This window comes from Capra hircus, chromosome 18 (genome assembly GCF_001704415.2).
Source record: "Capra hircus breed San Clemente chromosome 18, ASM170441v1, whole genome shotgun sequence".
Taxonomy (NCBI): Eukaryota; Metazoa; Chordata; class Mammalia; order Artiodactyla; family Bovidae; genus Capra; species Capra hircus.
This window is the reverse complement of record NC_030825.1, coordinates 3,399,161-3,425,272: the sequence shown is the minus strand read 5'-3', so window position 1 is coordinate 3,425,272 and position 26,112 is coordinate 3,399,161. Positions and strand designations below refer to the sequence as shown.

At 54.3% G+C, this 26,112-nt stretch overlaps 1 protein-coding gene across 1 annotated transcript in view; it reads left to right on the top strand.

Moving 5' to 3' along the window:
• The window catches only part of FA2H (fatty acid 2-hydroxylase), a 54,902-nt gene that overhangs the window by 15,042 nt on the left and 13,748 nt on the right, over positions 1-26,112 (top strand). Inside the window, exon 2 of the mRNA XM_018061705.1 lies at positions 15,280-15,372. Within this exon, the coding sequence (XP_017917194.1) occupies positions 15,280-15,372 (93 nt within the window). The remainder of the gene's footprint in view (positions 1-15,279; positions 15,373-26,112) is intronic.

Below are 26,112 nucleotides of genomic sequence, written 5' to 3'. Positions count from 1 at the left end.
GAGGATAGGAAGTACATTAATAAAAGCCAGTCTTTACCAAAAGAAAACAGAAAATATATTATTGATTCAAAATATTTTACACTTGAATGATAAACTGCAAGAACTTATTTTGGGCACCTACTGATATAAGAGAAAGGAAAAGAAGAAAAGAATACTTTAGAAGAATTCAATGTCCATCCCCCCCTTAGTTATTTTACCATTAGTGGTAATTATGTATCAACTAGAGATTAAAAATCCTAGCTCAATTAAAAGCATGAAAACTCTGACAGGTTAAAGGACTTGTGTCTGGTCATTCAAATCTTAATATCAATCATATAAATCTTTTTTTTTTTTTTTTCATACTAGAACTGGGCACATTTGGAGCACACTGAGGGAATGCTGGTTTGGATTTTGTGGTGAGGGCATGACTTTGGAGAAAGACTACGAAGCAGGGCGGCTCGGTGTGTGTCCTGTGGGCACAGGAGCGCACCGTGACGCAGGGACTGGGTCTCCAAGAGCCGGGGGGCCGCGAGGGCAGCATGGGGAGGTGCAGGGCCAGCGTTTCACTTGGAACACTGCCCACATACTGTGAGGTGCTGCTTGCCCTCTGTCTCCTTCCTCGCTCAGACATAAACAGCGTTACAGAGGTGGAATCACACAGTCATCCAGGCAGACCTGATGTCAGTGTGCTTTACTTGGTTGCACGTCCCAGATACTGTTGTTGTGTTGAAGGTTTCTGGCACCCCTGCCTCAAGCAAGTCTATTGGCGCCATTTTCCCAGGAGCGTCTGCTCACTGTGTGTCTCTGCGTCATGGTTTGGTAATTGTTGCAGTATTTCAAACGCTCCTCCAGCAAAAAGATAATAACTCACTGAAGGCCCAGGTGATGGCTAAGATTTTTTAGCACTAAAGTATTTTTTTAATCAAGATATACACGAGGCTTTTAAAAAGAAATAGAATATGAGTGGTAGGATCTAGGTAGTAGGGGTACAGGGACTCACAGTGAGATTCTCTCACCTTGGCTGCGTGTTCAAATTGTTCCACAATAAAATATTGGGAAAATACTGGTGGTTGCCTCATGGACATCACGCCCAAATTCTTAAAGAATGGGTGGGAGAATTGAACAAGGTAACAGCACGTGAATGGTCACATGCAGCAAGGCATCCGTTTCTAGTGATGCTGCATTGCTTTCTCAGAGCAGCTCTAGCAGAGTCCCATAGACTGGGTACTTGAAATAGCAGAAATGTCTTCTCACTGTTCTGTATGTGAGAAGTCGGAAATCAAGGAGCTGGCCAGGTTGGCTCCTTCTGGGCCCTCTAAGGGGACTTACCTCTTTCTTAACTTCTGGTGGGACTGACAACCCTTGGTGTTCTTTGCCTTGTCGATACTTCGCTCCAGTCTCTGCCACGATCTCACACCGGCATTCTTCCTTGTGCCTTATGTTTGTGTCCAAACTTCCCCTCATCCTATGAGGACACCAGTCATTCTGGACTTAGAGCCCACCCTCACCCAGTGTGACCTCATCACAACGTGATGAATGCAAAGACACTATTTCCAAATTAAGTCACATTCACCAGGTTCTGCATGGGTGTGAACTTGACATGGGTGGCGTGTGTGCGTGCTCAATCACTTCAGTCATGTCCCACTGTTTGAGACCCCATGGGCTGTAGCCCGCCAGGCTCCTCTGTCCATGGGATTTTCCAGGCAAGAATACTGGAGTGGGTTGCCATGCCCTCCTCCAGAGGATCTTCCTGACCCAGGGACTGAACTTGTGTCTCATGCAGAGAGATACTATTCCTCCCCATTCAGATATCTTTAAATAACTTCTGCCACTCAGATAACCTCGATGGAAGTAAATATGATAGGCACTGGAGAATTGTGCTGTATTTCAGAAAAATGGCTCTAGTAGCAATGGAGATTCTGTTTAAGACTCTTGTGAAAAGTTTGATGTTTCATTGAGATGAAAAAATACAAATACTAAATATAGAAAATTAACATAATTAACAAGGTGATAGATGTGTGTGTGTGTGTATATATATGTACATATATATGTACATATATATATACATACACACGCACACACACACACACACACAAATACACATATACAGGCTTCCATGGTGACTCAGATGGTAAAGAATCTGCCTGCAATGCAGGAGACCTGGGTTCGATCCCTGAATCAGGAAGATATCCTGGAGCGGGGCATGGCAACCCATTCCAGTATTCTTGCTGGGAAAATCCCATAGACAGAGAAGCCTGGCAGGCTACAGTTCAGGGGATCACAAAGAGTCAAACATGACTGAGCAACTAACACTTTCACTTTAACAAGGAGATAGATGTATGTGTGTGTATGTATATATACATTTCAGATTCTTGGGCCATTCCCCACATCTACAACATCAGAATCGCTGAAGGCAAGACCTCGAAACCTGCACTTTTAACAAGCTCCCTGTGTGCCTCAGAAGCAACATAAACTTTGCAACCCACTGTCCTAGAAGTTCAAGGGCAGAGGGGAAATGGAGAGGGAAGAGCTGGAGTCACTTAACGTGGCTTGGTGGGCAGGTCTCGTGGGATTACTAAAGTCAGCGTCTCAAGCTCCCAGCAGGGAGCTCAGTGCAGAGCAGCTGTGCGGTGGGTACTGAACGCGCCGCCCACCCTGTCCCCTTCCAGGAGAGTGGGCACGTCCGGGGACCTGTAACTCTGGTCCAGCTCTGCGTCTTGTCAGCTACCTGACATCGCATGAGTCAGAAAACTCTCCTGGCCTTTATTTCCCCGTTCTTTGCCCCACTGCAGGATTTTGTGTGGCTACAGTGAGATCATGTGAGCTCAGTAAAATGGAGCATGGAGATTATGAGATGATCATGAGCCCTTTCAGCCAGCTTCCACTAAGAAAGGCAGGTTCCTCTTAGGCAGTGAGGAACGCATGGTTTTAGAGTCTAAGTTGCTATGTGCTCAGACTCTCTTGGGTCAGGCCACTTGCCCCCTGTGGCATGCACGTGGCGACATTCAAGTTTCTCAGGGTTGCCTCTCCCCCAGCGAGGGCAGGTGGGGTCTGCACTGACCTTCTGTCTCTCCAGAACGGAGGCTGCGGCCAGCCCAGTTGACCCAGGGGCTGGTAGGGCTGCCTCCTTCTCCTTCCACTGTTCAGCTGCACGCATAATGGTCCTGGTCTCCTCATGCCCCCACTGAGCCTAATGCTGGGGGTAAAAAGACAACTGGGTGCTGTCCTCACAGGGCGTCCCTGCCCGTGGAACGAAGGAGGAAGACAGGACACTGAGGGTGGTGGTCAGAGCTGGAACAGAATATTCTTCGGATGGATGTATGAATAGATAGCAAGTAAATTTTAGATCGGGGGCTGCGACAGAATGACAGCTACAGCTTCTGATGGGAGTGGTCAGGGAAGGAGCTGGAATCTGATGGATGAAAAGGAGCTGTCATACGAACTGGGTAAAAAGCATTCGAGGCAGAGGAACAGCAAGTCCAAGGGCCCTGGGGTATGGCAGGGGTGGAATCCAGAGGGCAGCTCTGGGGTTGCTGGGAGCGTGGCGGGCAAGGGAGAGGGTGGGGTGGGGAGAGAGTGGAGAGGGAGCCGAGCCTGACCTCAGGGGGGCTCGCTGGTCATTGTGGGGGCTCCGAGTTTACTCTGAGGACGGTGGGCTGCAGGACTGTGAGCGGAACACTGACACGGTCGCTCTGTAGCTTGCTGGAACATTCTGGCTGCCGCGTGGATGGCGGCTTGAAGGGTGTAAGAACGGAAACAGGAAGAGAGCTAAGAGGCCATCGCTGTGGTCCAGACGACAGGGAGGAGTGCCCGGGACTGCACAGCCATTGGGATGGAAAGGCGTGCATAGGAATGTCTCGGAGGTAAACCAGGAGAACTTGCCGAGGGAGTAAATGCTGGGAGTGAGGGAAAGAGAGGAGTTGAGGGCAACGTCATGGTTTTGACCTGAGCAATTAGGCACTTTCATGTGTGGGAATGATGAATACTGGGACGGAGGTCTAGGTTTGGGATGGGGCAGTTAAAGTTCACTGGGGCCCTGTTGGGTGTGAGAGGCCCAGGAAACACCCAGGGAGAGATTTCAAATAGTAGTTGAAGTCTGCTGTCCAGTAAGATATCCCCAAGGCACATGTGGCAATTTAATTTTCAATGAAATAAAATAAAAATTCAGTTCCTCAGTCATACTGGGAGAAGGCGGTGGCAACCACTCCAGTACTCTTGCCTGGAAAATCCCATGGACGGAGGAGCCTGGTGGGCTGCAGTCCATGGGGTCGCTGAGGGTCGGACACGACTGAGCGACTTTGCTTTAGGTTTTCACTTTCATGCCTGGAGAGTCCCAGGGACGGGGGAGCCTAGTGGGCTGCCCTCTATGGGGTCACACAGAGTTGGACACGACCGAAGCGACTTAGCAGCAGTCATACTAGCTACGTTTCGAGTGCTCAGTAGACATGTGTGGCTAGTGGCTACTGTGTTGGACGAGGCGGATCTAGAACATTTCTATCATTGCAGAGAGTTCCTCTGGGCAGCACCGGTCTAAGAGCTGTGGCCCAGAGTCCCAAGGCACTTCTCTCCAGGCTGGTGGCGTCCTGACCTGGGGACTCTGCTCCAGGAAGCTGGTGTCCCTGCCTCCTTCACAGTCGGCTCCTTCTTGCTGTCTCTCCCTCTGCCTGATCACACCAGGCCGTGTGTTCAGTGATGTCCCCAACACGTGGCCTTGTTGGAGAGGCACTGGCCACACGGAAGGACAAGTTGCCCTGGGGCTGTTCAAGGACCTCACCCCCTGAGGCTGAGCACCATTAGTGTGATGAGTATAAATATGGTGTTTAATGAGCATAAAACTGGGAGTGTAGGCTATCACTCATGAAGAGGTATTAATTCTAGAGCTCACTGTGGGGACTTGGCTAATTTAAGAAACATGCAGTGGATTTGGAAGTTGTCAGGTCAAATGAGGGTGGAAAAGAAAACAGGTTTAGAGTTAGACAGTCTTGTGTTCTGGAACTAACCTTATCACTGGAGATAAGCCAGTCAACCTCTGTGTACACCAGCGTCCTCAACTGTAAATGGGGAAAAACTCCATGCCTGGCAGGGAGAGGGGAAATTGCTTGAATCAGTAAAAAGAAGTAATGGGTTTCAGACAGGTCTTATTATTATTATTGCTTTGTTTACAAAATAGCTCAGTGACTGTTATTGTTTCTGGCAATATAATCGTTTGCCATTTTGTAAACAGAGGAGAACAGCAGTGTTTTTCTTTCTTAAATTATTAGATTATAAAAGGCACATTTTGCAGTCTTGCCTCTGGGATAGTGATATCTGAGGTTATTTGTAAATCCATGGTCTTGCTTCTCTTTTAATAAAACAGCAAAGTAGTATTTTGAGGTTAATCCTTACAGAAAGGAGTGTCACATCTGAAACCGGTTCTTTATATAAGTTGGGTCAGTGAGCAGATAACATACTTTAGATGGCTAGGTGTGTCTTCCCTGTGGGTAACGCATTCTGTCAGCCCACCTGAGGTGCCTCGAGGGCTCGGACTTGAGAGACCACAGTCTAGAAACGTCCTGCTGAATCTACGAAAGGCTGAGCCTCGAGCAGCTTGTCCCCTGTCATTGCTGATGCTGCTCATCAGAGCTGGAGCTCCTGGTCCCACCCATCCGGCCACTACAGGAGAGGCAGGTTTGGCACGGCAGGACCGAGGAGCCGCCTCTTGGTGACTTCCTGGAAATGGTGCCCTCATCTGAGCAGAAGTGATCTGCCTGGATGCAAACGGTCCATGTCAGGACTCGGTAGAGGGTCAAATTAGTAGCCCAGAGACTTGTGGGACACTGTCGTGAGTTTGGGGTGGTAATTTAGTACTTTTAATCCACTGTCCCCTTTTCCTGATGTCTTGGAATGCCCACCTGTGCTGGCTCCTGCTTCTGGTGACAGGGTTGCTGGGGACGTCATCCAAGGGGGCTCATTTCACAGGTAGGAGCCACGCAGGGTCACAGCACTGCTGAAACGGACGTGAGGGATGCGTGGAGGCTGGGACAGTCTTGTCCACATCCCCAAAGCTCCTGAGTGGAGGCCCGAGGCACTCCTCCAGACACGCTTCCTACTCCTGCTCATCGCCTCTTCTGCTTTTGTCTCCCCACCGTGAACACTGGGAGAGTGGCCGGCCGAGCTGGTCTCCCTGCAGCGGCGGGGCAGGCAGCCTGTGGCTGTGCTCTGGGGCTTCCGTGGCCTGTCATCTGCCGGGCCTGGTTTCGTTTTGGGTTTTGGGTTTTGTTACGACGTCTTCCGGCTCGGATGGGCCACAGGACCTGGCTTCTGATTCCGACTTCATCACACGGCAGCCTACTGGGGGTGGAAGCAAGCAGGTCCTGCCCCCTTCGTTTTTGCCCCCAAGTTTCTGGTGACAGAAACAAGCTGGCTCCAGGGGCGCTCCTCGCTGGGGACCGCGGGCTGGGCTTGTCAACACCGGCTTCTCCCAGGGACGCCCCTTGGTGCAGTTGCGGTCCCTCTTTTCCCAGGGCCTGTCTGGCCACCTGCAGCCCAGGTATCGTGAGACACCTGGACCCCCAGCACCCACTGGGCCCCCGGGGAGTGGGGCAGAGCTGGACACAGGACCTGGGGCACCATCCCATTTCAGAAACAGAGTTTTCAGGCCAAGCCCAGGCTGCAGGATAAAAGGCCGTCTGTCTGCCCCGCGGTGCGCAGCCCCGGCCTTCCCAAACAACACCCCTTTATGTGGCTCCCCCGCCCACCGCGCCCCCGCCCGCTGCACACAGCCTCCTTTCAGCGCCTCTGTGGTCGGCTTGTTTGCGTGCCGCACACAGTGCCCGCTTTCTGCTGCTCTTCTCTCTGCTCTCCCCCTCATGCACCCTCCAAGCACACCCTCTCTGGGGACAGTCTGGGGCTCGGGTGAGGGCCCGGGGGCCCACGGCAGGGGCTCGGAGCGTCCTGGTGAGTCCCCCCTGGCGGGGACACAGTGAGCACGTGGAGGCCGTCAGTGGGGACAGCTGGAAGCAGCTTCCGGGCTGACACTCCCAGCGGCCGTTGGCGAGCCCTTAGATCAGTGACCGGGTCCTCTGTGCCTCAGCTTCCCTCGTGGGGGACGCGTCCTCAGGGAGAATTGTGTTGATGGCTGTGAGCCGACGGCCACAGGCGCAGGTGGGGCTGGCCCTCGCTGGGGAGCGGGTGCTGATGTTCCGGAAGCCACACGGCTGCGGTGGGTGTGGGGCTGGCCAAGTAGGCCGACGTCTACATCAGAGAGGACTGCAGTCCGCTGGAGCCCCAGGCCAGCCTGCCACCCCAACATAGGGTTCCGCGTGCTGGAGCGAGACTGCTCAGGCCCTGAAGAAGGGGATCACAGCCACCCTGGCTCTACACGGGGCCTGTGGGCTGGGGAGGGGGTACCCGAATGCCCACCCTCCAGGGCCATCTGTGTGGGCCGCCAGGGGCCTGGCAGAGGGCTGTGCCGATCACAAGGCTCCGGTGTCTGCTGCGGCCTCGGGTCCCATTCCCACATCTCCTTGAACGCCTCCATCATCTGCTCTCACTCCCTGTGGGACTCATTCCCCTTCTGGGGCCCCGGGTCAAACCCAGGGGAAACTGGTCCAGGCCTTTGATTTGCTTGCTGGTGCTGCTGCAGTGGAGTCCCGAGGACCGGGTGGCTGGGGCAATAGGAGTTGGCATGTCAGTTCCGGAGGCCAGAGCTCTGAGGTGTGGTGGGCCGGGCTCCTCGCGAGGGCTGTGAGGGAGACCGTCCCAGGCCGCTCCCTGGCTGCGGCTGGTTGGTTGGCAAGCTTTGGCGGCCTGGGCATGCAGGTGCTTGGCCCTGACTCTTCACAGGGTGCTCTCCAGGGCGTGTGTCTCTTTCCACATTTCACCTTTCTGTACAGGCACCAGGCATGCTGGGTTAGGGCCCACCCGAATCACTTCATCTTAACGACTTTCAGATAAGGCCATGTTCTGATGTGCTGGGGGTTAGGATGTCAGCACGGGAGTTTGGAGGTGGGCTGGGCGTGGGGAGGACCTGGTCAGGCCTCTCAGGGGAGAGAGACCCTAGAGGTGCATCCTTGGTGCCCGGCCGCGTCTCCCCTGCAGTCGCTTCACCCCCACGAGTTTGTCTCCTTTCCAGGCAAGGAAGGGGGGAAAGAGGGGCGGTGAAAGTCAGAATCCCCCGCCCGCTTCTGCTTCCTGCCCTGCTCTTTTCCTTGGAGCCGATCCGTTCGCCTAGACTGAACGGAGGGTGAGGCCTGGTTGCCATCCACTGAACTTCACAGGGCTCTGCTCCCTCCGGAACCAGTCTGCCACCAACCCGCTGGGGGCCTTGGCAGAGCTGGGTGGTCATACTTGGACACCCCGTGGGTTCCCAGGGGACAGAGGCCTTGCTCTTCCCATCCACACCCATCCTTCCCCGCGGCTCCCCCGGGGCGGGAAGGCCGAGCTCCCGCGGGTGCTGCAGATGGGCAGGCCAAGGGCTGTACTTGCGTTCAGACAGACTGGTGTGGCCCACGTCATTCGTTTTAAATGTGAGGCAGATTTTCAAATTCTGGAGATTTCACAGAGAAATCTAGCTTTTCAGCTTTTCTTAGAAATCAGAAGGTCTGAGCACTGGGCCGCATCCTAACCTGACCTGGACGTAAGTCAGGGCTGCCCCCTTCCCGTGGGGCGACCCCTGCGGGTTGCTGCAGTGCCCACCCTCCCCTACACCCTTCCCCACACCGCGACCGCAAGACAGCGACCACCGATTGCTGCGCGTGTTGCTTTTCTTTTTTTTCCTCTGTACCACTGTCTCCAGCAAAAGGGCTCCTCACGGTTTTGCTTGTTTTTTTGTTTCTTGGTGCCTCATGTTTTAAGAAGAATGGGAGCGAGCATCTTTCCTCATAGAAGTGAAGAGTATTCCTATGTGTTTCATTACAAACAAAGTGAGTCTGCATCACGCGCCGCACTCTGCCTGCTTCACTCGTGGGTGGCACCTGCAGCGTCTGGGGAGAGCAGGGACTTGGGGTGCCCTTGCCAGAGAGAAGCATTTCTTGTTCCAAGAGGAAGACCCTGAGGTCACAGAGCAGGTCGATGAGGAATCTGGGCCTAGAACTTGGTCTCTGCAGTGCAGTGAATCTGCAGGGCCTGGACTGGGGGGTCGGCCCTGGACTCTTCTCCCTCAAGGCTGCCTCCCTGAGAGGCAGGCGTGTTGAGGGAAGCGGCTGGAACTTCAAGGAGCCGGCAGGGAACCACTGCTGGGTCTCCTGTGAGCTCAGGTCTGAACTCAGTTTATGGAAGAGGAGATGGCGGCCCAGGGAGCCTCGGAGAGTGTGGGTGCTGTCTGCAAGACCGTCCCCGTGAGACAGGAGCAGGGGCCTGGGCTGGCCCTGGAGGACAGCGTGCTCCGAGGGCAGCCGGGAGCGGCTACACTGGGAGAAAACCGCGCCGGTGCTGATGTCTCACTGGCCTCTCTCCCTGTGGCCTGGGGCTGTGGCTGGGAGGCTTGAAGGAGCTCAGCCCCTCCCCCGCATATTGCCCAGCATGTCCAGTGGCTTCCAGCTGTGGGTGGGCAGTGCTGCCTACCCAGTCTCCTTAGCGGGGCATACTGACTTCCCCCCTCCCCCGTTAGCCATCCTGCCTGCTGGGACCCCTGGAGCCTAACCAGGCCGCCATCTGCACGCAGCCTCCCATTCAGGACATGTTCACGTGCTGACCCCGTGCCAGCAGCCAAGGGCCCAGCAGGGAGTGGGGCAGGAGGGGCTTTACCCTCGTGGGGCTTGCACTCTGGCTTGGGAGGCAGTCCTCACAAGAGGCACAGCAAAGCAACACGCTTTCAGCCCCCGAACGACTCTGCTGAGCTCACCTAATAGCTCCTCGCAAACAGCCTTGGGCCTGACCATAACATGTGCTTCTAGCCGGATCTGTCGCTTGCCTTCCCAGGGTGGAATGCTCGGGAGCTCCATCCTTGCTACCCTGGGACAGTCTGGTGTCACTCGGGTAGACCCTCCAGGAAAGCTGCCATCGGGCACAGGTGTCAAGCCTCACCTGTCAGCATGCGGGCTGATCATTCTTACAAAAGCCACTGTGCGTCTGACTTCAGAACTATTCACTTCCCTTCCCCAAAGTCTGCGGTTATGCGGTCTGACGGCAGGACCCAGGACAACGTCCTAAACGTGGAAAAGCACACAAGTATTCTTCACTTCCTCATGCTTTTTGGTTAAGGCTTTTTGGTTTTAAGGCTTGCTTCCAGGATCAGGAGAGTCTGTTAAATAATGCATTGTGGAAGTTTCTAAGAAATTTTTTTAGAGGCCTTTTAAAGTCTGAATGGTACGTGTCCCTAGGAATGACCTTTACACACTTCTGATTTATGGTTGGTGTTTGACCATGGAATTCAAGGCTGAGCCCAGCTCACCTATAAAATAAACAGAGACCAGGAAGTCTGGAAGGCATGGCCCAGATCAGTGTATGTGGTGCGGTGTGACGGCTCCCGGAAGGACTTCCTTCCTGGAGCACCCACCCCCTGCCCTGATTCGCATGGGAGCAGCCCAAGTTGGAACGGGAGACCTTTTGAAAACTCACAACTAGACTCTGGAAGAACAGTCCACTAGAGGACACTTCCTTGTCCCCGGGGGCACTTCTGCTCCTGGCAGTTCCCATGTGCTGCTTGCTCTGGCTCTCCTTGAAATCTCCTCCCATGTTAGAGCCGTGTACAGTCCTGTGGCTAATAAACCTGGGCTCCTCCCAGGGAGGGCTGTGGTCCAGATGAGGCCACCTGGAAAGCACCTTGCTCATGCTGCCCACGTGGGATCTGCCAGCTGAAAGCATCCCACTCACGACAGGGCTGCCTGGCGCCTCCAGGACCTTCGGGCTGTGCTTGCCTGGGAGTGGGACGGCAGGAGGTGGCAGGAAGACAGGAGGAGGCAGCTTCTCCTGCCACTTCCCCCTCTCCCCACCTTCCTGCTGGGGTAGGATCCAAGGGCAGCGTGACTGCCTGGGGCCGGGGAGGCAGACGGGAGCCCGCGCGGGACAGGACCAGAGGGCCCGAGAGCCTGGGGCCCTCCCTCCTTCTCCCTCATTACACCTGAAGTATTTCAGCCAAACACCAGCAGCAGCAAAGTCCCCTGAAGGTTCTGTTTTCGTTTTCAGCCAACATCTCTCAGTGAAACTAGATTTTCAGTAATTTGTTAAGAAAACTTAGAGCTGGAACAAACAGCGCCTTTGATCCGCTTCCTGTTACACAGAGATTAGAGCCCCCACACTGACTCCCATGAACCGAGAAAACAATGACATACAATTGATGCTCACAGAACAAAAATTTAGGTTGTCATTTTTCTGCATTAATATATATTTTTAAATGCAATCTTTTATTATTATTATTATTATTTAATCCTCGTGTGAAGTTGCCAGATGCCCTTCCTCGGGAAGAACTGCCTTTTATGCTGCAAGTGTGTATTTTCTACCTACTTTCATTTATGAAATGCTGCTAATGATAATTTTTTTGAAAAAATACATCTTATTTTGGCAAAATAAGATGCTTGTCATTTCGTATCAGACTAATGTAATTTCAGTTCTCTTCACGTCTGTTCCATGGACTGGGGCAAAGGGCACTGAGGATGATATATGGCTTAGGTTACCGGAACTTGGCCCTTGTGTCTGGGCACCGGCCCACCCAGAGTGGGGCGGCATTCTCAGGTGGTGTGTTAAGCGTCCTGCGCCACATCGCTTCCAAGCAGATGTGTTCACACCATTTGATTTACATTTCCAAGGAGCAGGAGCCTTGTGGAATTTCAGGGCTCCACCCAGTAACATAGCCAGGGTCCCCTGAGACCCCTGCCGTGACTCAGGGGTCTGGAATCTCAGGGGTTGCAGAGAGCAAACACCAAAACATGGTTCACTCTGGGAACATGAGTGGAGCATGAGGTATGCTCAAGAGCCGATCCTAGGTGCCTGGAGAGGGCAGTAGTTTCCTGCCCTGCTGGAATCTGTAGCACCTTTGGAGAAACAAGATCACAGCCCACACATGCGAAAACACCACGAGGCCGAACAGGGTACCCACCACCTGAGGCGGTGGGACGCGTGAAAAGGGTGTTTTGTTTTGTTTTGTCCTAAGTTGGAATGAAGGCATCATTTCTGGCTAGACTGGTTAAGCAAAAAGTATATGGTGGTCAAGAAAATGTTGGCGAGCCCAGCTGCAGGCTCCACTTTCTCATTAACTATGGGCTGCTGCACGCCTCGGTCCTCTCACCCGTCAGGTAGCAATAATAATCATGCCTCTCTCACACAGTTGTTATGAAGATGAAAGGGCTGGGCCCATGGTAAGGCTTCGTGCACATGAACCATTGTTGTCATGATAGGTAGGATGACATTTGAGGAGAAAAATGCAAGGCAAATGGCAACTCATCCCTATTGCTCAAGGGAAAAGTCTGGGTGAATTCAAGGGCATAAAGGGAGAAGAGTTTGCAAATAATGAGGGAAAGATTGAAATACAGGGAAGTCAAGGACAAGCCAACCTGCAGAGGATACTAGTGTGGTCACTCTTAGGAAAGTGGTCAGAAGATCAGAGAATCTTGTCAGCCTTTGGGAACATCCTCCCTGGGATAAGGAGCAGGACCAGTGTTAGAGAGAGGGGCGCTGCAGAGTCTTCTGAGCTGATGTGTGGGTGGCACTCTGCAGATGTTCAGATGCCTGTCTGTGGATGAGTGGGTGAGGGCAGTGGGTGTGGATGAGATCCATGCAAGAGGGAAAAAGACCATAGTGATGCTCACTGACACCGCCAGCCCCTGAAGAGGAGGCAGACATGGAGCCAGGGCTTCCATCCCTACAAACTCCCCTCCATGATCCCATTTCTTAGGGTTTCTCTGATTTCCATTGCCTTCTGCCCTCCTGTACATCACTATTCCTGGCATCCCAGTCTTCATCATAGTGAACAGGTTTGCAGGTCCAAATCACCTCCCGGGCCACACCAGCTCTCAACACCACAGAAAACAACTTCAGGTGGCCAGAAGTTAAATGAATGAGCCGCGGAAGATGGTGGTCAGAGTGCTGATGGGAGCTCTGTTCTCGTGGCCTGAAATAGGATGTTCCAGAACGGGGAGTCACGGGCCTTGCTGGGTGCTGCCCATGTCCCCAGTCACACCCACCTTGGAGGAGGAACAGGGACCAGTCATTATGCACAGAGACCCTATTATGTCCTAAGGGGATCTTAGGGAAAAGCAGATGGCAGCGGTCTGTTCTTGGGTATATATATAAGCTACTAGGTGAAAAGAGCTTGTACAGTCCTAGAGAGCAAGAGCCAGAAGTTGTCCCTGAACACTGCGGCAGCTGAGCAGAGGGAAGATTCTCCCAAGGCCTTCCGTGAGCGGAAGCACGGGATGGGTAGATGAGTACTGTGTCCGGTGCTGGGAAACAGGGACCTTCCTTCTGCTTCCGGGAGTTGTTTTGAAGCACATGTCCTAGATAGACCTGTGTCTGCCACTCAGGGATGTCTGAAAAGTGTAGCGCAGACAGAAAAATCACACGCTGATTCAAATCATAACCCCTTCCCTGCTTGGGATGGGCGGACCCCAAGACAAGCCTTTTGTGGAGAGAGATGGATGGAGTTGGAGTGAGTGAATGGGGTTGGGGTGCAGAGAAGGATTCAATCACCCTACTTAAGAAAAGACCCGGAGGGACCGGGAGACAGGAGCTATCCCGGAGGGAGAGAACCATGGTTAGAGGTGCTCGAGGGTGTTTTGAGGATCAGTTCAGTTCAGTCGCTCAGTCGTGTCCGACTCTGCGACCCCATGAATCGCAGCACACCAGGCCTCCCTGTCCATCACCGTCTGCCGGAGTTCACCCAAACTCATGTCCATCGAGTCAGTGATGCCATCTAGCCATCTCATCCTCTGTCGTCCTCTTTTCCTCCTGCCCCCAATCCCTCCCAGCATCAGAGTCTTTTCCAGTGAGTCAACTCTTCGCATGAGGTGGCCAAAGTACTGGACTTTCACCTTTAGCATCATTCCTTCCAAAGAAATCCCAGGGCTGATCTCCTTTAGGATGGACTTGGATCTTGCAGTCCAGGGGACTCTCAAAAGTCTTCTCCAACACCACAGTTCAAACGCATCAATTCTTCGGCGCTCAGCCTTCTTCACAGTCCAACTCTCACATCCATACATGACCACTGGGGAAACCAAAGTAGCACAAAATTAAAAGGGACAAGATTATTATATGACATTTTTATATTGGATAGTTAGGGAATTTCATTGTATGAAATACTATAAAATTCTCTCTGTCCTCAAGACATCTTCAGAGATGCTTTAAAAAAAAAAATTCAAATATTAACATGGTGACACAAATTAAAAATACTGAGATACCCAGACCGAGTCAGGATCACAAAAGCCCCTTTTACTTGGATTGTACTTGGCTTTTCCCGGTAAATGACCGCAGCACTGTTGCCATCAGGTTCTGTCAGTTCATTTGGAAGCGAAAATATAAGAATCGTAACAGCTGAAACCCCAACTGGCTGCTCAAGCAGTCTTCTCGGCTTCTTGCAATTCCTCAACCTCTCAGGCCCCCTTCTCCACGGCCCCCAGCCCCTCACCTTCCTTTAGTCTCAGGGACTCACAGGACAGGCCTCTCCCACTGGCGAGGGCTCTCCCCACTCTTCCTGGAGGGAAATGTGCTCCTCGCCTACGTGCCAGCCCTCTCTGACCTCACCCCGCATAACATCAGGGCCAGCTGGGCCATGTGATTTTCGAGGTACATTCCATTTCCTCCTGCCTCTGCCTCTGCCCCCCTTGTGTTTGACCTTGAGCCCCTTTGGGCTCTCCTGCCAGCCCCGCCCCGTGTCCGGCTGCTGACTCACACCTGGGAGTTCCTGGAGGGCTGGCCCTGCGGGCTCTCCTTCTGCGGGCGTGTGGCCCTAGATGCCCATCTGTGGCTCACCAGCACCGCTGGCTCACCGGGAAGAGAGGCACGGCATGTCGTCATCAGGTGTGACCCGGCGAGCCTGCCAGGCCTCCTGGGTGCCACCCTGCGACTCTTGGCCTGGCAACTGCCAGGAGCCTGGGGAGGGGCTGGCAGGGCTCCCCTGGGCCCGGGCATTCCCCCTGCCGGCTCTCGTTTCCTGCCAGTCTCTTTGCCAGCTTCTCTTCTCCCCTGGATCTTTCTGCCTCTCGCTTTAATGTGTATTTCTAAGAGAGAAGACAAGTGCCAGGAATAAGACTGCCCACTCAGTGCTTACCCGCTTTCCAGTGCACTCAGAATCCTCGGTTTCCGCCCACCCTGCCCCCACTGTGCTCGGGCCATGGGGCTCTCTTCCCTTGCCACGATCGGTAATCCTCTCTTGTCTTCTCTCCCCAGGGTCCCGTGGAGAATGGGTCTGTGGCCTCCGCGAGCACTCAGAAGACAGACCCTGTGATGGAGCCAAAGCTTAAGGCGGTGGACTGGGAGAAGGTAGCGGGCACGGGGCAGGGCGGGGTGGCGCCCGGGGCTCGAGGGACCGAGGGGAGGGGGCGCGGAGCCACCAGCATGGCTGCTCATGATGAGGGGAGACGAGGACCCGGGGGCAGGCGCCGGTAGCTCACGAGCTTGACCTGGGGCAGTAAACGGCCCACCGTGGTGGTGGATCCCCGGGAACCACATACAAGGTCTGGCTGCAAAGACCCCAGAGGGAGGTCCCGCACCCGGATCCCTGAAGCTGAGAAGGGCACGAGGACGAGGCAGACACGCCCAGCTTGAGCAGTGCGCGAGGCAGAGCGGCCCGGGCGCCTGCGACCACTGGCGGGAGGCCGAGACAGGCGGGAGCCTCTCCGCGCTCGCTCGGAGACCAGCATCCGGCTGTGGTTAGGCGCACCCATGTGCTGGTCAGGGGCTCCTGGAGGGGCTGGGTGGTCACCAGTGGCGGTGGAGCCAAGACATGCGGGATGGCATTGCCCAGGGGCGCAGGAGGGAAGCAGACTGGGTGCATTTCCCTCCAGCCTGATTCGTGGGACTTGCCCGCTGTCATCTTGCCATCTCCTCCGGAAATAGACACAAGTGTTTACGTCCTTAAATATTCCCAACCCCTGCTGGACACTGGGAACGGAAGGCCAGCTCACAGTTTGGTGAGGAGGCCAGATCTCCCCCAGTAGATGTTATTACAACATGGGGAGATGCGAGGAGCGCACCCAAGGAGCACAGCTGACCGAAGGGGCCCACCGGTGGTTTGCCGGGCCTGTCTGACCGGGACTCCTGAGGCCCTGACCCCAGGGGCCCAGAGATGGCATTGGCACTGCCTCCGGGGAAGCCCGCCAGCCCAGGGCAAAGGCGCTTTTGCGTCCTTCGATGGAGAGTCCAGGACAAGTGGCCCTGTGCCCCGTTCCCTTCAAGGAGGCCCGTGACCAAAAGGGGGGTCGAGGGCAGGATGTTCCCAGAGGGCCCACTGGACCTGTCTCCTGACCCTGACGCCAGACTCGGGCACGACTGCTCATCGCCCAGCCCGGGGCAGAGGATGGCGTTCTCGGTACCAATGGCCGGCTTCTCTGGAAGCTCTGGGGCTCTGGGCTTGCTCTGACATGACGAGGATGGAGGGGAGACAGCCAGTGTGAAGGGACAAGGGCTTCAAGCTAGTGAAGTCAGGACCTGGGCTTGAGAGAGGAGGCGCTGCGGTGCGAGCCGAGGAGGCTGTGGATGAGGCAGGCCGGGGCGGGGAAGCCACAGCGCGTCCACTCTGCGCTCAGCGGCCGGCGGGCGGTGCTCAGAGGACCCCATGGAGGGGGGCCCTGGGCCAGCCTGTGGGGCTTGGCTTAGGGACTGAACGTTGGAAGGGAAGCACCCTTGAGAGAGCTGACCAGGCCTGGGGTGTGTGGCCAGAGAGAATCGCCCTAGAAGGGAGGGCGCTGTCACGTGAGCCAGGCTGAGGATGGGCAGATCACAGCCCTGCGCTGGGGAGGGGTCCTCCCGATGTCCCTGGGCTCCCCCAGGGTGAGGCGGGGGGTCATGTCCCCCAGGCCTGTGTCGCCACCGCTGCCCTCCTCGAGCCGAAGACGACCTCTCCCCTCCCCCAGGCCCAGCCGCTGGCCCCTCGCCAGCATGCCCAGGTCACACCTGCCTCATGCACCCTGCCTCTGTGGGTCTCTCTCTTGCACACACTTTCTCTCTTCCTCCTGTCCCTCTTCCTGCATCCCTGGACTAAGAGAGGGGGACAAGGACTGGTGCTCAAGAGGCCGTGGAGACCCCCTGTGAGCAATGGGGGGTCAGCTTCGTGCCTCCTCCAGGCACCGAGAAGACCCAGCTCAAGGAGCTCACTTCCCAGGGAGAACAAACTGCTTTCCTTGCCTCTTCCCTTTTCTAAATCATCTACCATGTGGTCCGTCCCAGCCCTTCTGGGAGACCCCCATCTGTTTCTGACCCAGTCCGGGGGCCTCGAGGAGTTCTCGAGAGAGGCCAGGAGGGCAGGAGCTGTGTTGAAGCCAGGGATCTGGGGTGGACTTGCCAAAGCTAACCCTTCATGCTAAGGAAGGGCGTCTCGAGTCCCCTGGCCTGGCCGCCCAGCCCTGGAAGCTGGGGACAGAGTCAGCCATGCTGAGAAGAATGAGGGGAACAGGGATGGGGTGCTGAGGCACAGGGTAAAGATTCTGAAAGGACAGGGCCAGGAAGCAAGCCCAGCGGGCCCTGCCCGGCTCAGAGCTGCAGCAGCATCTGGCTTTCAAGCTCTGCCTGAGATTTTATTGGAATTATTTTTAAATCATACCTTCCATCACCTGTTGGGCAGGGCCCCAAGTTTTCTTGTGGGACAAGATACCAGGTAGGCTCCTCACCTCACACTCTGTCCTACACATCTCCCTGTCTCCTGGACGCCTATGTGGAGCCTTGCCCAGTGGCAGCCGCTGGAGTGCCCATTGCTCCTGGCTTCTGGGCACACCTGTCCCATTTGTCCCTCTGTCCTTGCTGTTTCACTGTGTCCTTAGCAGGGCTTCCCACTTGGAGTGCCAGCCTCCTGGGAACCAGATTGAGCTAGTATAGTTTGAGAGGTTTGCAGAACCCCCTGTCCAGATCCCCCTGGACAGTGGGGTTAGCACCAAATTAATTCTTCTTTTATTAAGCTCTTACCCTGTGCCAAACACTGTAGGCTAAACACTTTGACGATATTATTTTTTTGAAGTTGTCATTCTCAATTATGTCTGTTATTTATCTTTCTAATTTATTGGGATATAGTTGCTTTGCAATGTTGTTAGTTTCTGCTGTACAGTAAAGTGACTCAGCCGTATGTATACATATATCCCCTCCCCTCCCCCCCTACCCCCATCCCACCCATCTGGGTCACCACTGAGCCGAGTTCCCTGTGCTATACAGCAGGTGCCTACTAATTACCTACATGATGGTGTATATATGTCAGGCTCAATCTCCCGGTTCATCCCACCTGCCTTCTCTGTCCCCCACCGTGTACACACATCTGTTGTCTGTGTCTGCATCTCTTTTCCTGCCTTACAAATAGGTTTATCTGTACCATTTTTCTAGATTCCATAATATGTGCAATATTTGTGTTTCTGTTTCTGATTTACTTCACTCTGTATGACAGACTTTAAGTCCATCCACATCTCTACAAATGACACAATTCCATTCTTTTTTATGGCTGACTAATATTCCATTGTCTATATGTACCAAATCTTCACCCATGTGTCTGTCAGTAGATGCTTAGGCTGCTTCCACATCCTGGCTGTTGTAAATAGTGCTGCAGTGAACGTCGGGGTGCGTGTGTCTTTTTGAGGTACAGCTTTCTCAAGGCATGTGCCCAGTGGTGGGATCATATGGTAGTTCAGCAATCTACAGATTCAATGCAATCCCTATCAAATTACCAATGGAATTTTTCACAGAATTAGAACAAAAAATTTTACAATTTGTATGGAAACACAAAGACCCTGAATAGCCAAAGCAGTCTTAAGAAAGAAAAACAGCTGGAAGAATCAGGCTCCTTGACATCAGAATCTACTACAAAGCTACAATCATCAAGACAGTATGGTACTGGCACAAAAACAGAAATATAGACCAATGGAACGAGATAGAAAGCCCAGAGATAAACCCATCCACCTGTGGTCAGCTAATCTATGACAAAGGAGCCAAGAATATACAATGGAGAAAAGATAGTCTCTTCAGTGAGAATATCTCTTCAGATAGTCTCTTGGTGCTGGGAAAACTGGACAGCCACATGGAAAAGAATGAAATCAGAACACCCTCTAGTACCATACACAAAAATAAACTCAGGGTTGCCCTGGCGGCCCAGTGGCTAGGACTCCGTGCTCCAATGCCGGTGGCCTGGGTTCAATCCCTAATCCAGGAACTAGATCCCACACACCACAACTAAAGATCCATTGCAGCAAATTAACTAATCAATTATTTTTAAAAATAGTAAACTCAAAATGGGCTAAAGACCTAAATGTAAGATCGGACACTATGAAACTCTTAGCAGAAAATATAAGAAGAACACTCTTTGCCATAAATCACAGCAAGGTCTTGTTTGACCCACTTCCTACAGTAATGAAAGTAAAAACAAAAATAAATGGGACCTAATTAAATTTAAAAGCTTTTGCACAGCAAATAAAACCATAAATGAGATGAAAAGATAACCAACAGAATAGGAAAAAATATTTCCAAATGAAGCATCTGACAAGGAATTAATCTCCAAAATATACAAACAGCTCATGCAGTTCAATTAAAAATAAAAAAATGGGTGGAAGACCTAACTAGACACTTCTCTTCTCCAGAGAAGACATCCAGATGGCCAAGAGGCACATGAAAAGTTGCTCAGCATCACTAATTGTTAGAAAAATTCAATACAATGAAGTGAATACCTCACATGGTCAGAATGCTGCTGCTGCTGCTAAGTCACGTCAGTCGTGTCCGACTCTGTGTGACCCCATAGACGGCAGCCCATCAGGCTCCCACCCGTGGGATTCTCAAGGCAAGAACATGGAGTGGGTTGCCATTGTCTTCTCCAGTGCATGAAAGTGAAAAGTGAAAGTGAAGTCATGTCCGACTCTTCTCGACCCCATGGACTGTAGCCTACCAGGCTCCTCCATCCATGGGATTTCCTAGGCAAGAGCACTGGAGTGGGGTGCCATTGCCCTCTCCGCATGGTCAGAATGGCCATCATCAAAAAATCTACTAACAATACAAGCTGGAGAGGGTGTGGAGAAAAAGGAACCTTTCTACACTGTTGGTGAAAATGTAAATTGATACAGCCACTATAAAGAAGAGTATGGAGGTTCCTTAAAAATATTATCTTGTATCTAATTTTGGGCAGTTCAATGGGTAAAGAATCCACCTGCAATGCAGGAGACTCAGGTTCAGTCCCTGGGTCAGGACTATCCCCTGCAGGAAGGCATGGCAACCCATTCCAGTATTCTTTCCTGGAGAATCCCTCGGACAGAGAAGCCTTGAGGGCTACAGTTCATGGAGTCGCAAATGAAAGTGAAAGTGAAGTCACTCCGTCGTGTCCGACTCTTCTCGACCCCATGGACTGTAGGCTACCAAGCTCCTCTGTCCAGGGGATTCTCCAGGCAAGACAGTTGAACACAACTGAGCTCGCATGCACACCCCTCTAGTGTAGCTGGAAGGGATCTGGTTCAAGTCTGAGCTGCCTCTGATGCTAGGAAAGAGTGAGGGCAGGATGAGATGGTTGGACGACATCACTGACTCAATGGACAAGAGTTTGAGCAAACTCCAGGAGATGGTGCAGGACAAGGAAGCCTGGCGTGCTGCAGTCCATGCGGTGGCAAAGAGTCAGACATGCCTGAGCAACTGAACAACAATCTGGTTTCATTCTTCCAACAACACAAAGAGATAATGATCCTGATTTAACTCATGAGGAAGAGCTTGTCTCCTGCCCAAGGTCAAAGTCACTCTGCTGGTTAGCTTAGGGGTCACAGCTGAGTGCCCTGACCTGCCCCACCCATGGGTCCTAGAACACTTTTACCCTGACAGCTGGCCCAGAGAAAGACCCTGAGGCCTGTGACTGGGAGGGGGGGTGGCAGAAGGCGAGGGGGGCTGAGCAGGCACTCGGGGAGGCCTCTTCCCATCCCTCCCCAGGCTAAGCCAGACTCCAGCAGCGCTTGCTTCCCTCTGGCTCCTGGAGGCCTCCAGTGGGAGTGAGCCGCTCTCTTCCTTTAAAAGACAGGTGGAGTCATCCAGTCAGGCAAAATGCAGGTCCCCAACCTCCCTGCCCCTACACACACAGACACACACCCTCGGCATCAGGGGCTGCCTGGCAAAGATGTTGATGTGGACCACCTGGGTTTTATCCTTTCACAGCCCCCAGGTAAGTCACTGAGAACTCAAGTAGAGCCTGGATTGGAACCAGGGCCCCCCGGGAGCTCCCTTGGAGGGGGCCAGTCTTGACATCATGGTCCAGGCTCTCTCCCCAGGACTCTGACCCCCAGTCACCGGGGGCCCCCGTGAGCCTCCTCCCTCCCTTGGCCCACCCAGAGTAGCAGTCTGGAGGGCCTGGCTGTGGAGGAACCCATGGGGGCTTCCCCAGGACTGTCCTCCCCGCCCAGTTTTCTCCCTGCTCCCTGCCCCCACCGTGGATCCGCCCGTATGCTCATTGTCGTCGCTCTGTCTCTTTGCAACCCAAAAGACTGCAGCCTGCCAAGCAAAGAATACTGGAGAGGGTTGCCGTGCCCTCCTCCAGGGGATCTTCCCAGCCCAGAGATCGAACCCAGGTCTCCTGCGCTGCAGGCGGATTCTTTACCACTGAGTCACCAGGAAACCCTCACCTAAGAGCTCAGCAGTGCTCAAAACTATCCCCAAGGAGACACCAAGCAGGCTGGGCTCTGCCCTTTGTCCCTGCAGGGGCACTGGACCCAACAGGCTGGGGGCAGGAGCGGCCGCCTGGTGACCACAGACAATTCTGGTCTGTTTTCCCGTCAACAAGAGGAGGAGATTATTCCTGCCCCGTGTTGTGTAGGCTTGTCAGGAGGATCTGGAACAACCTACAAACGGGGACCAGAAAGTGAGCTGCCGGTGGAAGTCCACCCGCCGGTGTGGGCTGGGCGCCTGGGCGGAGCGGCAGGGCGCTGGTGTGTTTGCGGTGCACCGTCCCGACTCTCTGCGGGCCTCCCAGCGCTCATCTCCTGGAGCGCGCAGAGCGAGCCTGAGGTCCCCTCCTCCGGTGCAGGGAGGTTAGGGAGCCGGTATGCAGGGCAGAACCCCTCCTGTGGGCTGGAGCTTGTCCATCTGGGAGGCCCCAATTAGACCTCATGGGACGGGCCTGCAGCGACCCCTGCGAGGCCACCAAGAGACTCCGGCGCTGGGTCCCTCACAGCCTCTGTGCCGGAGAATTCACTGCCCTGGGGGGCCCTGAGCCAGCTGAGGTTAGGACCTCGGCCCGGAGCTGAGCGGCACGCACGGCTGAGCTGTAGCCTCAGGCTCCTCATCTGTCAGAGGGGCTCATCAAAGGCGGCGACTGGCAACATTCTGGCTTCCAAGAACAGTAGACCTGGAGTCTGAGCCCAGGGGCTTGCGACAAGCCCGCCGAAACAGGAGAGGGAATTCTCCTCCCTTCTCCCGTTTCTCGCTGGTTGGAAGCCCGTCCCGCCTCCTTGGCTCAGAAAGCTGCCCTGGAGCGGTGTGCTGGGGCTTGGGTGCGCGTTGCTGCGAACAATCGCCTCGGCTCTTGTCGGGTGGTGGGCGGAGCTGCTGACGCAGAGCCGCTGCCCCCTCGGCGCGCCCCTCACCCCGCACCCCCAGCCCGTTTGTGCCTCGCCTCGCCCGCGGATGAGCAGGTTCCCACTGCCGAGCGGGAACTGCCTCGGAAAGAGGTCTGTGCCACCCGGCCCCACGCCGCCCAGGACGAGGGGCCCCTGGGGAGAGGATGAGGCAAGAAGAGAGGCCCCGTCCACCCCGGCAGCACCCTTCCACCCGCCCTCCGGGCAGCAAGCTGCCTTGTCCCCCTGCCAGCCCTGCTGCAGCTGCGTTCCTGGCATAGCCGGGAGACTCCCGCCCTCTGCCTCCTGGTGGGGCAGGGAGGGGGACGCAGGGCCGCTGCTCACCCTAACTGCTGTGCGCTTCCTGGGGCTTGGCCTGTGGCCCCAGGTCTCTGCGTTCATCCCAGCCACACACAGGCCCCCGCCACACACAGGCCCCCAACAAGCGCGCTCCAGAGCCGTGTCTGGGCGGGTCCTCACCCTCATCCGTGCAGTCTGGCTTTAGCTGGCTGCACTGAGTCGATGCCACGCTGTCTGACCATCAGGTTCCACTGCTGTAAAAGGAGGATTTGCTATTGTGAGGAGGGCAGTGGAAGCCCGCCACACGCCTGGGCTGGTCCCCCCTCCTGTCCCTCACCTAACCTTCTTCTGAGGCCGGGAGACTTTTGCTGACACCTTCCCTGTGTCCCCTGAGCCTCAGGAAGTAGGCGTGCGAAGGGGCCAGGAGCAGGTCTAGCTCCAGAGAAAGAGTCATGTGTGTGTATGTGCACGCGCGCGCACGTGCATATGTGTGCATATGTGTGTGTGTATGTGTGTGACGTGGCCAAGCTGTCCTGGCCAGGTAGAGCAGGAAGTGACATTTATCCTGAGTCCCTTCCTGCCTCATTGGGTCCGGGCTGTCATCTCTTCATGTCTTGCCGTCGTCGCTTCTGGGCCAGTTGCGTGTTGGAAATGACCAGCGAGTGAGCGGTGTTGAGTATATTCCAACACCCACCTGAGATGCTCATCAGTGAGCAGGGTGCCGCTGCTGCTCAGTCCTGTCCGACTCTGGGTGACCCCATGGACTGTAGCCCGCCAGGCTCTTCTGTCCCTGGGATTCTCCAGGCAGAAACACTGGAGTGGGTGGCCCTGTCCTCCAGGGGATATTCCCATCCCAGGGATCGAACCTGGGTCTCTTATGTCTCCTGCATTGGAGAGTGTGTGGAGGATGCTATGAGCTGGGGGAGGTGGGAAGGGAGGCTCCTGCTATAGGACCAACCAGCTCCATCTCAAGAGTCACCTAATCCCTCTGGGCCTAAGAGTCCTCCTTCTCAAAGTGGGGAGGAAGTCAGCCAACCTGAATTTCTACACTTAAAGTGGAAGGGTCGCTTTCCTTCCCCTTTGGGCTGGAATCCTTGCTTTTTGCTCACCTAAACGTTTCTCCCTGGGTCTCAGCTGAATTAAGCTCACAAATCCCATGCTATTTTCTGCGCGCCTCACAAAATAAAGGGAAAATAGGAAAAATTTGCCCAAACTGCTTCTTGGCTGAAAAAGAGGTCTACCTGCTCGCAGTGCTGTGCCACAGCTGGCAACTTTTCTCGTCTAAGGTAGCTGAGTCTGAATTAAGTGTCGTGTGCATGCAGAAGTGGACACATAAAGACCAGACAGAGGTGGTAGCAACTGAGAAGAACACCAAAAAAGGCATCACTAAGATGAGCAGATAATCTAGAATATTTTCACTACTTGATCAATGCAAGCAAGTCAAGAAGTGAAGAGCAGAGCAGGCAAATAGCAAGGCAACCTTAAAGGTAAAAGGACTGAATACTCCAGTTAAAGTGGGGACTTCCCTGGCGGTCCAGAGAAGTCCCCACTTCCAGTCCTAGGGGTGCGGGTTCCATCCCTGGTCAGGGAACTAAGATCCCACATGCTGTGCAGCAGGATCAAAAAAATTAAAGATAAAAATTCAGAGAGTGACTGGATGGAAGAGTCAGACTCGATTGTACACTGTCTGCAAGGGACGCACTTCAAACGTGAGACGTGAGCAAGGTGAAAGTGAAAGGGTGGGCAAGGTAGATCATGCAGCCGCTAAGCATGAGGAAGCTTCTACGAGAATCAGACGAAAAGGACTCAGGACAAGAAGTCCTCCTACCAGAGCCTGTATTTCCCAGTGATAAAGGGGCCAATTCATCACAGTGTCTTCACTGAGCAGTCTCTGGCAAGTTCCTCAGCTTCCATTTCCCCATCTGCGTCCCAGCAGCAGTGCCGCACCTGCCGCGTGAGGGGTCCGGTGGGGATCGGAGGGCTTAGCTCCTGTGAAGGATCCAGAGCCACGCTCAGCACGCGAGCAGGGCTCTGTGACTCTCCGCCCTCGGTGTCAGCACAACAGGGACAAAGCCTCGCGCGCTTGCTGTGCTCCTGACCGAGCTGCTCTGAGGTGGGATTCTGTGGTCTGTTGCAAGATAAGATGTAAACACAGGCCACTAGCTGGTTCCTCCAGTTCTTTGCTGGTATGTGTAAGGGAGACACAGAGAGAATGTGTGTGAGAGAGAGACGAGAGGCAGAGGAATGGCAGGAATGAGTCAGCCGGCGCCCAGTGATCTGTTTGCTAGACCCAAGGCAAGGAGGCGTGAGGACTGGGGCCAGGAGGACTGTCACAGTCAGCCAGGGTTTGGACGGTCGCCTGGTGTTACTGGTGCTGCGTGGGATGGTGCTGGGCTGCCCTGGGTCATCTTCCAGCCTGAGAGGCATGAAGGCTGTCAGCACCTGGGACCTGCCAGGCTCACGTGGCCAGAACCACGGCATCTTTGGGCCTTTCCCCCTGGGCTCAGGCAGAGAGAATGCTTGGGGACCTTCCCCACTTGCCCCGAGACCCTCTGCCCCCTGCTCCAAGGCTGTCATGGCCGGGCGGGGACCCTTGCTGGGCCTGGGCCAGCTGTGGCGCGGAGGCCTGTGCATGGAGCAGGTTCCAGCTGGGGCTATGGGAAGGTGGGCTTGTGGACTACAGTCGATGCTTCCTCCCTGGCTTCCGTCCTCCACACGTATCCACGTCCGTTTTCTCCGCTCCTTTCCGGACACCACCTCCCTTCTCACTCGCGGTGGCAGCCTGGCCCCCTGCACTGGAGGTTCATTGAACCCCCTGAGCACCAGACATGGGTGCATGGACCCCTCTCTCCTATCACGTGTGGGGGTCCAGGCACACCTGGCTTCACAGACACGAGAGCCGAGAGGCTCTGAGAGGTAGACGCTTGCCCAGGATCCCACGGCTCATGAACAGCAGGGTTGGGCTTTGAGGGGGTTCGCCTGACTCCAAGGTCTTTTTTTTTTTTTTTTTAATGATTTTGGTCTAGATTAATCTTCACTACACCGACTCATCAGAAATCTTCAAGGGCTGCTCATTGCCCAGAGCTGTGGCCTCCATACTTTTTTGATCTTGTGACCGTATAAGTAAAACATTTCGAGCATATTCTTTGTTATATGTCCATTTTAATTATCCATAAATTATTTGCATGAACTTATGTATTTTTGTATTATG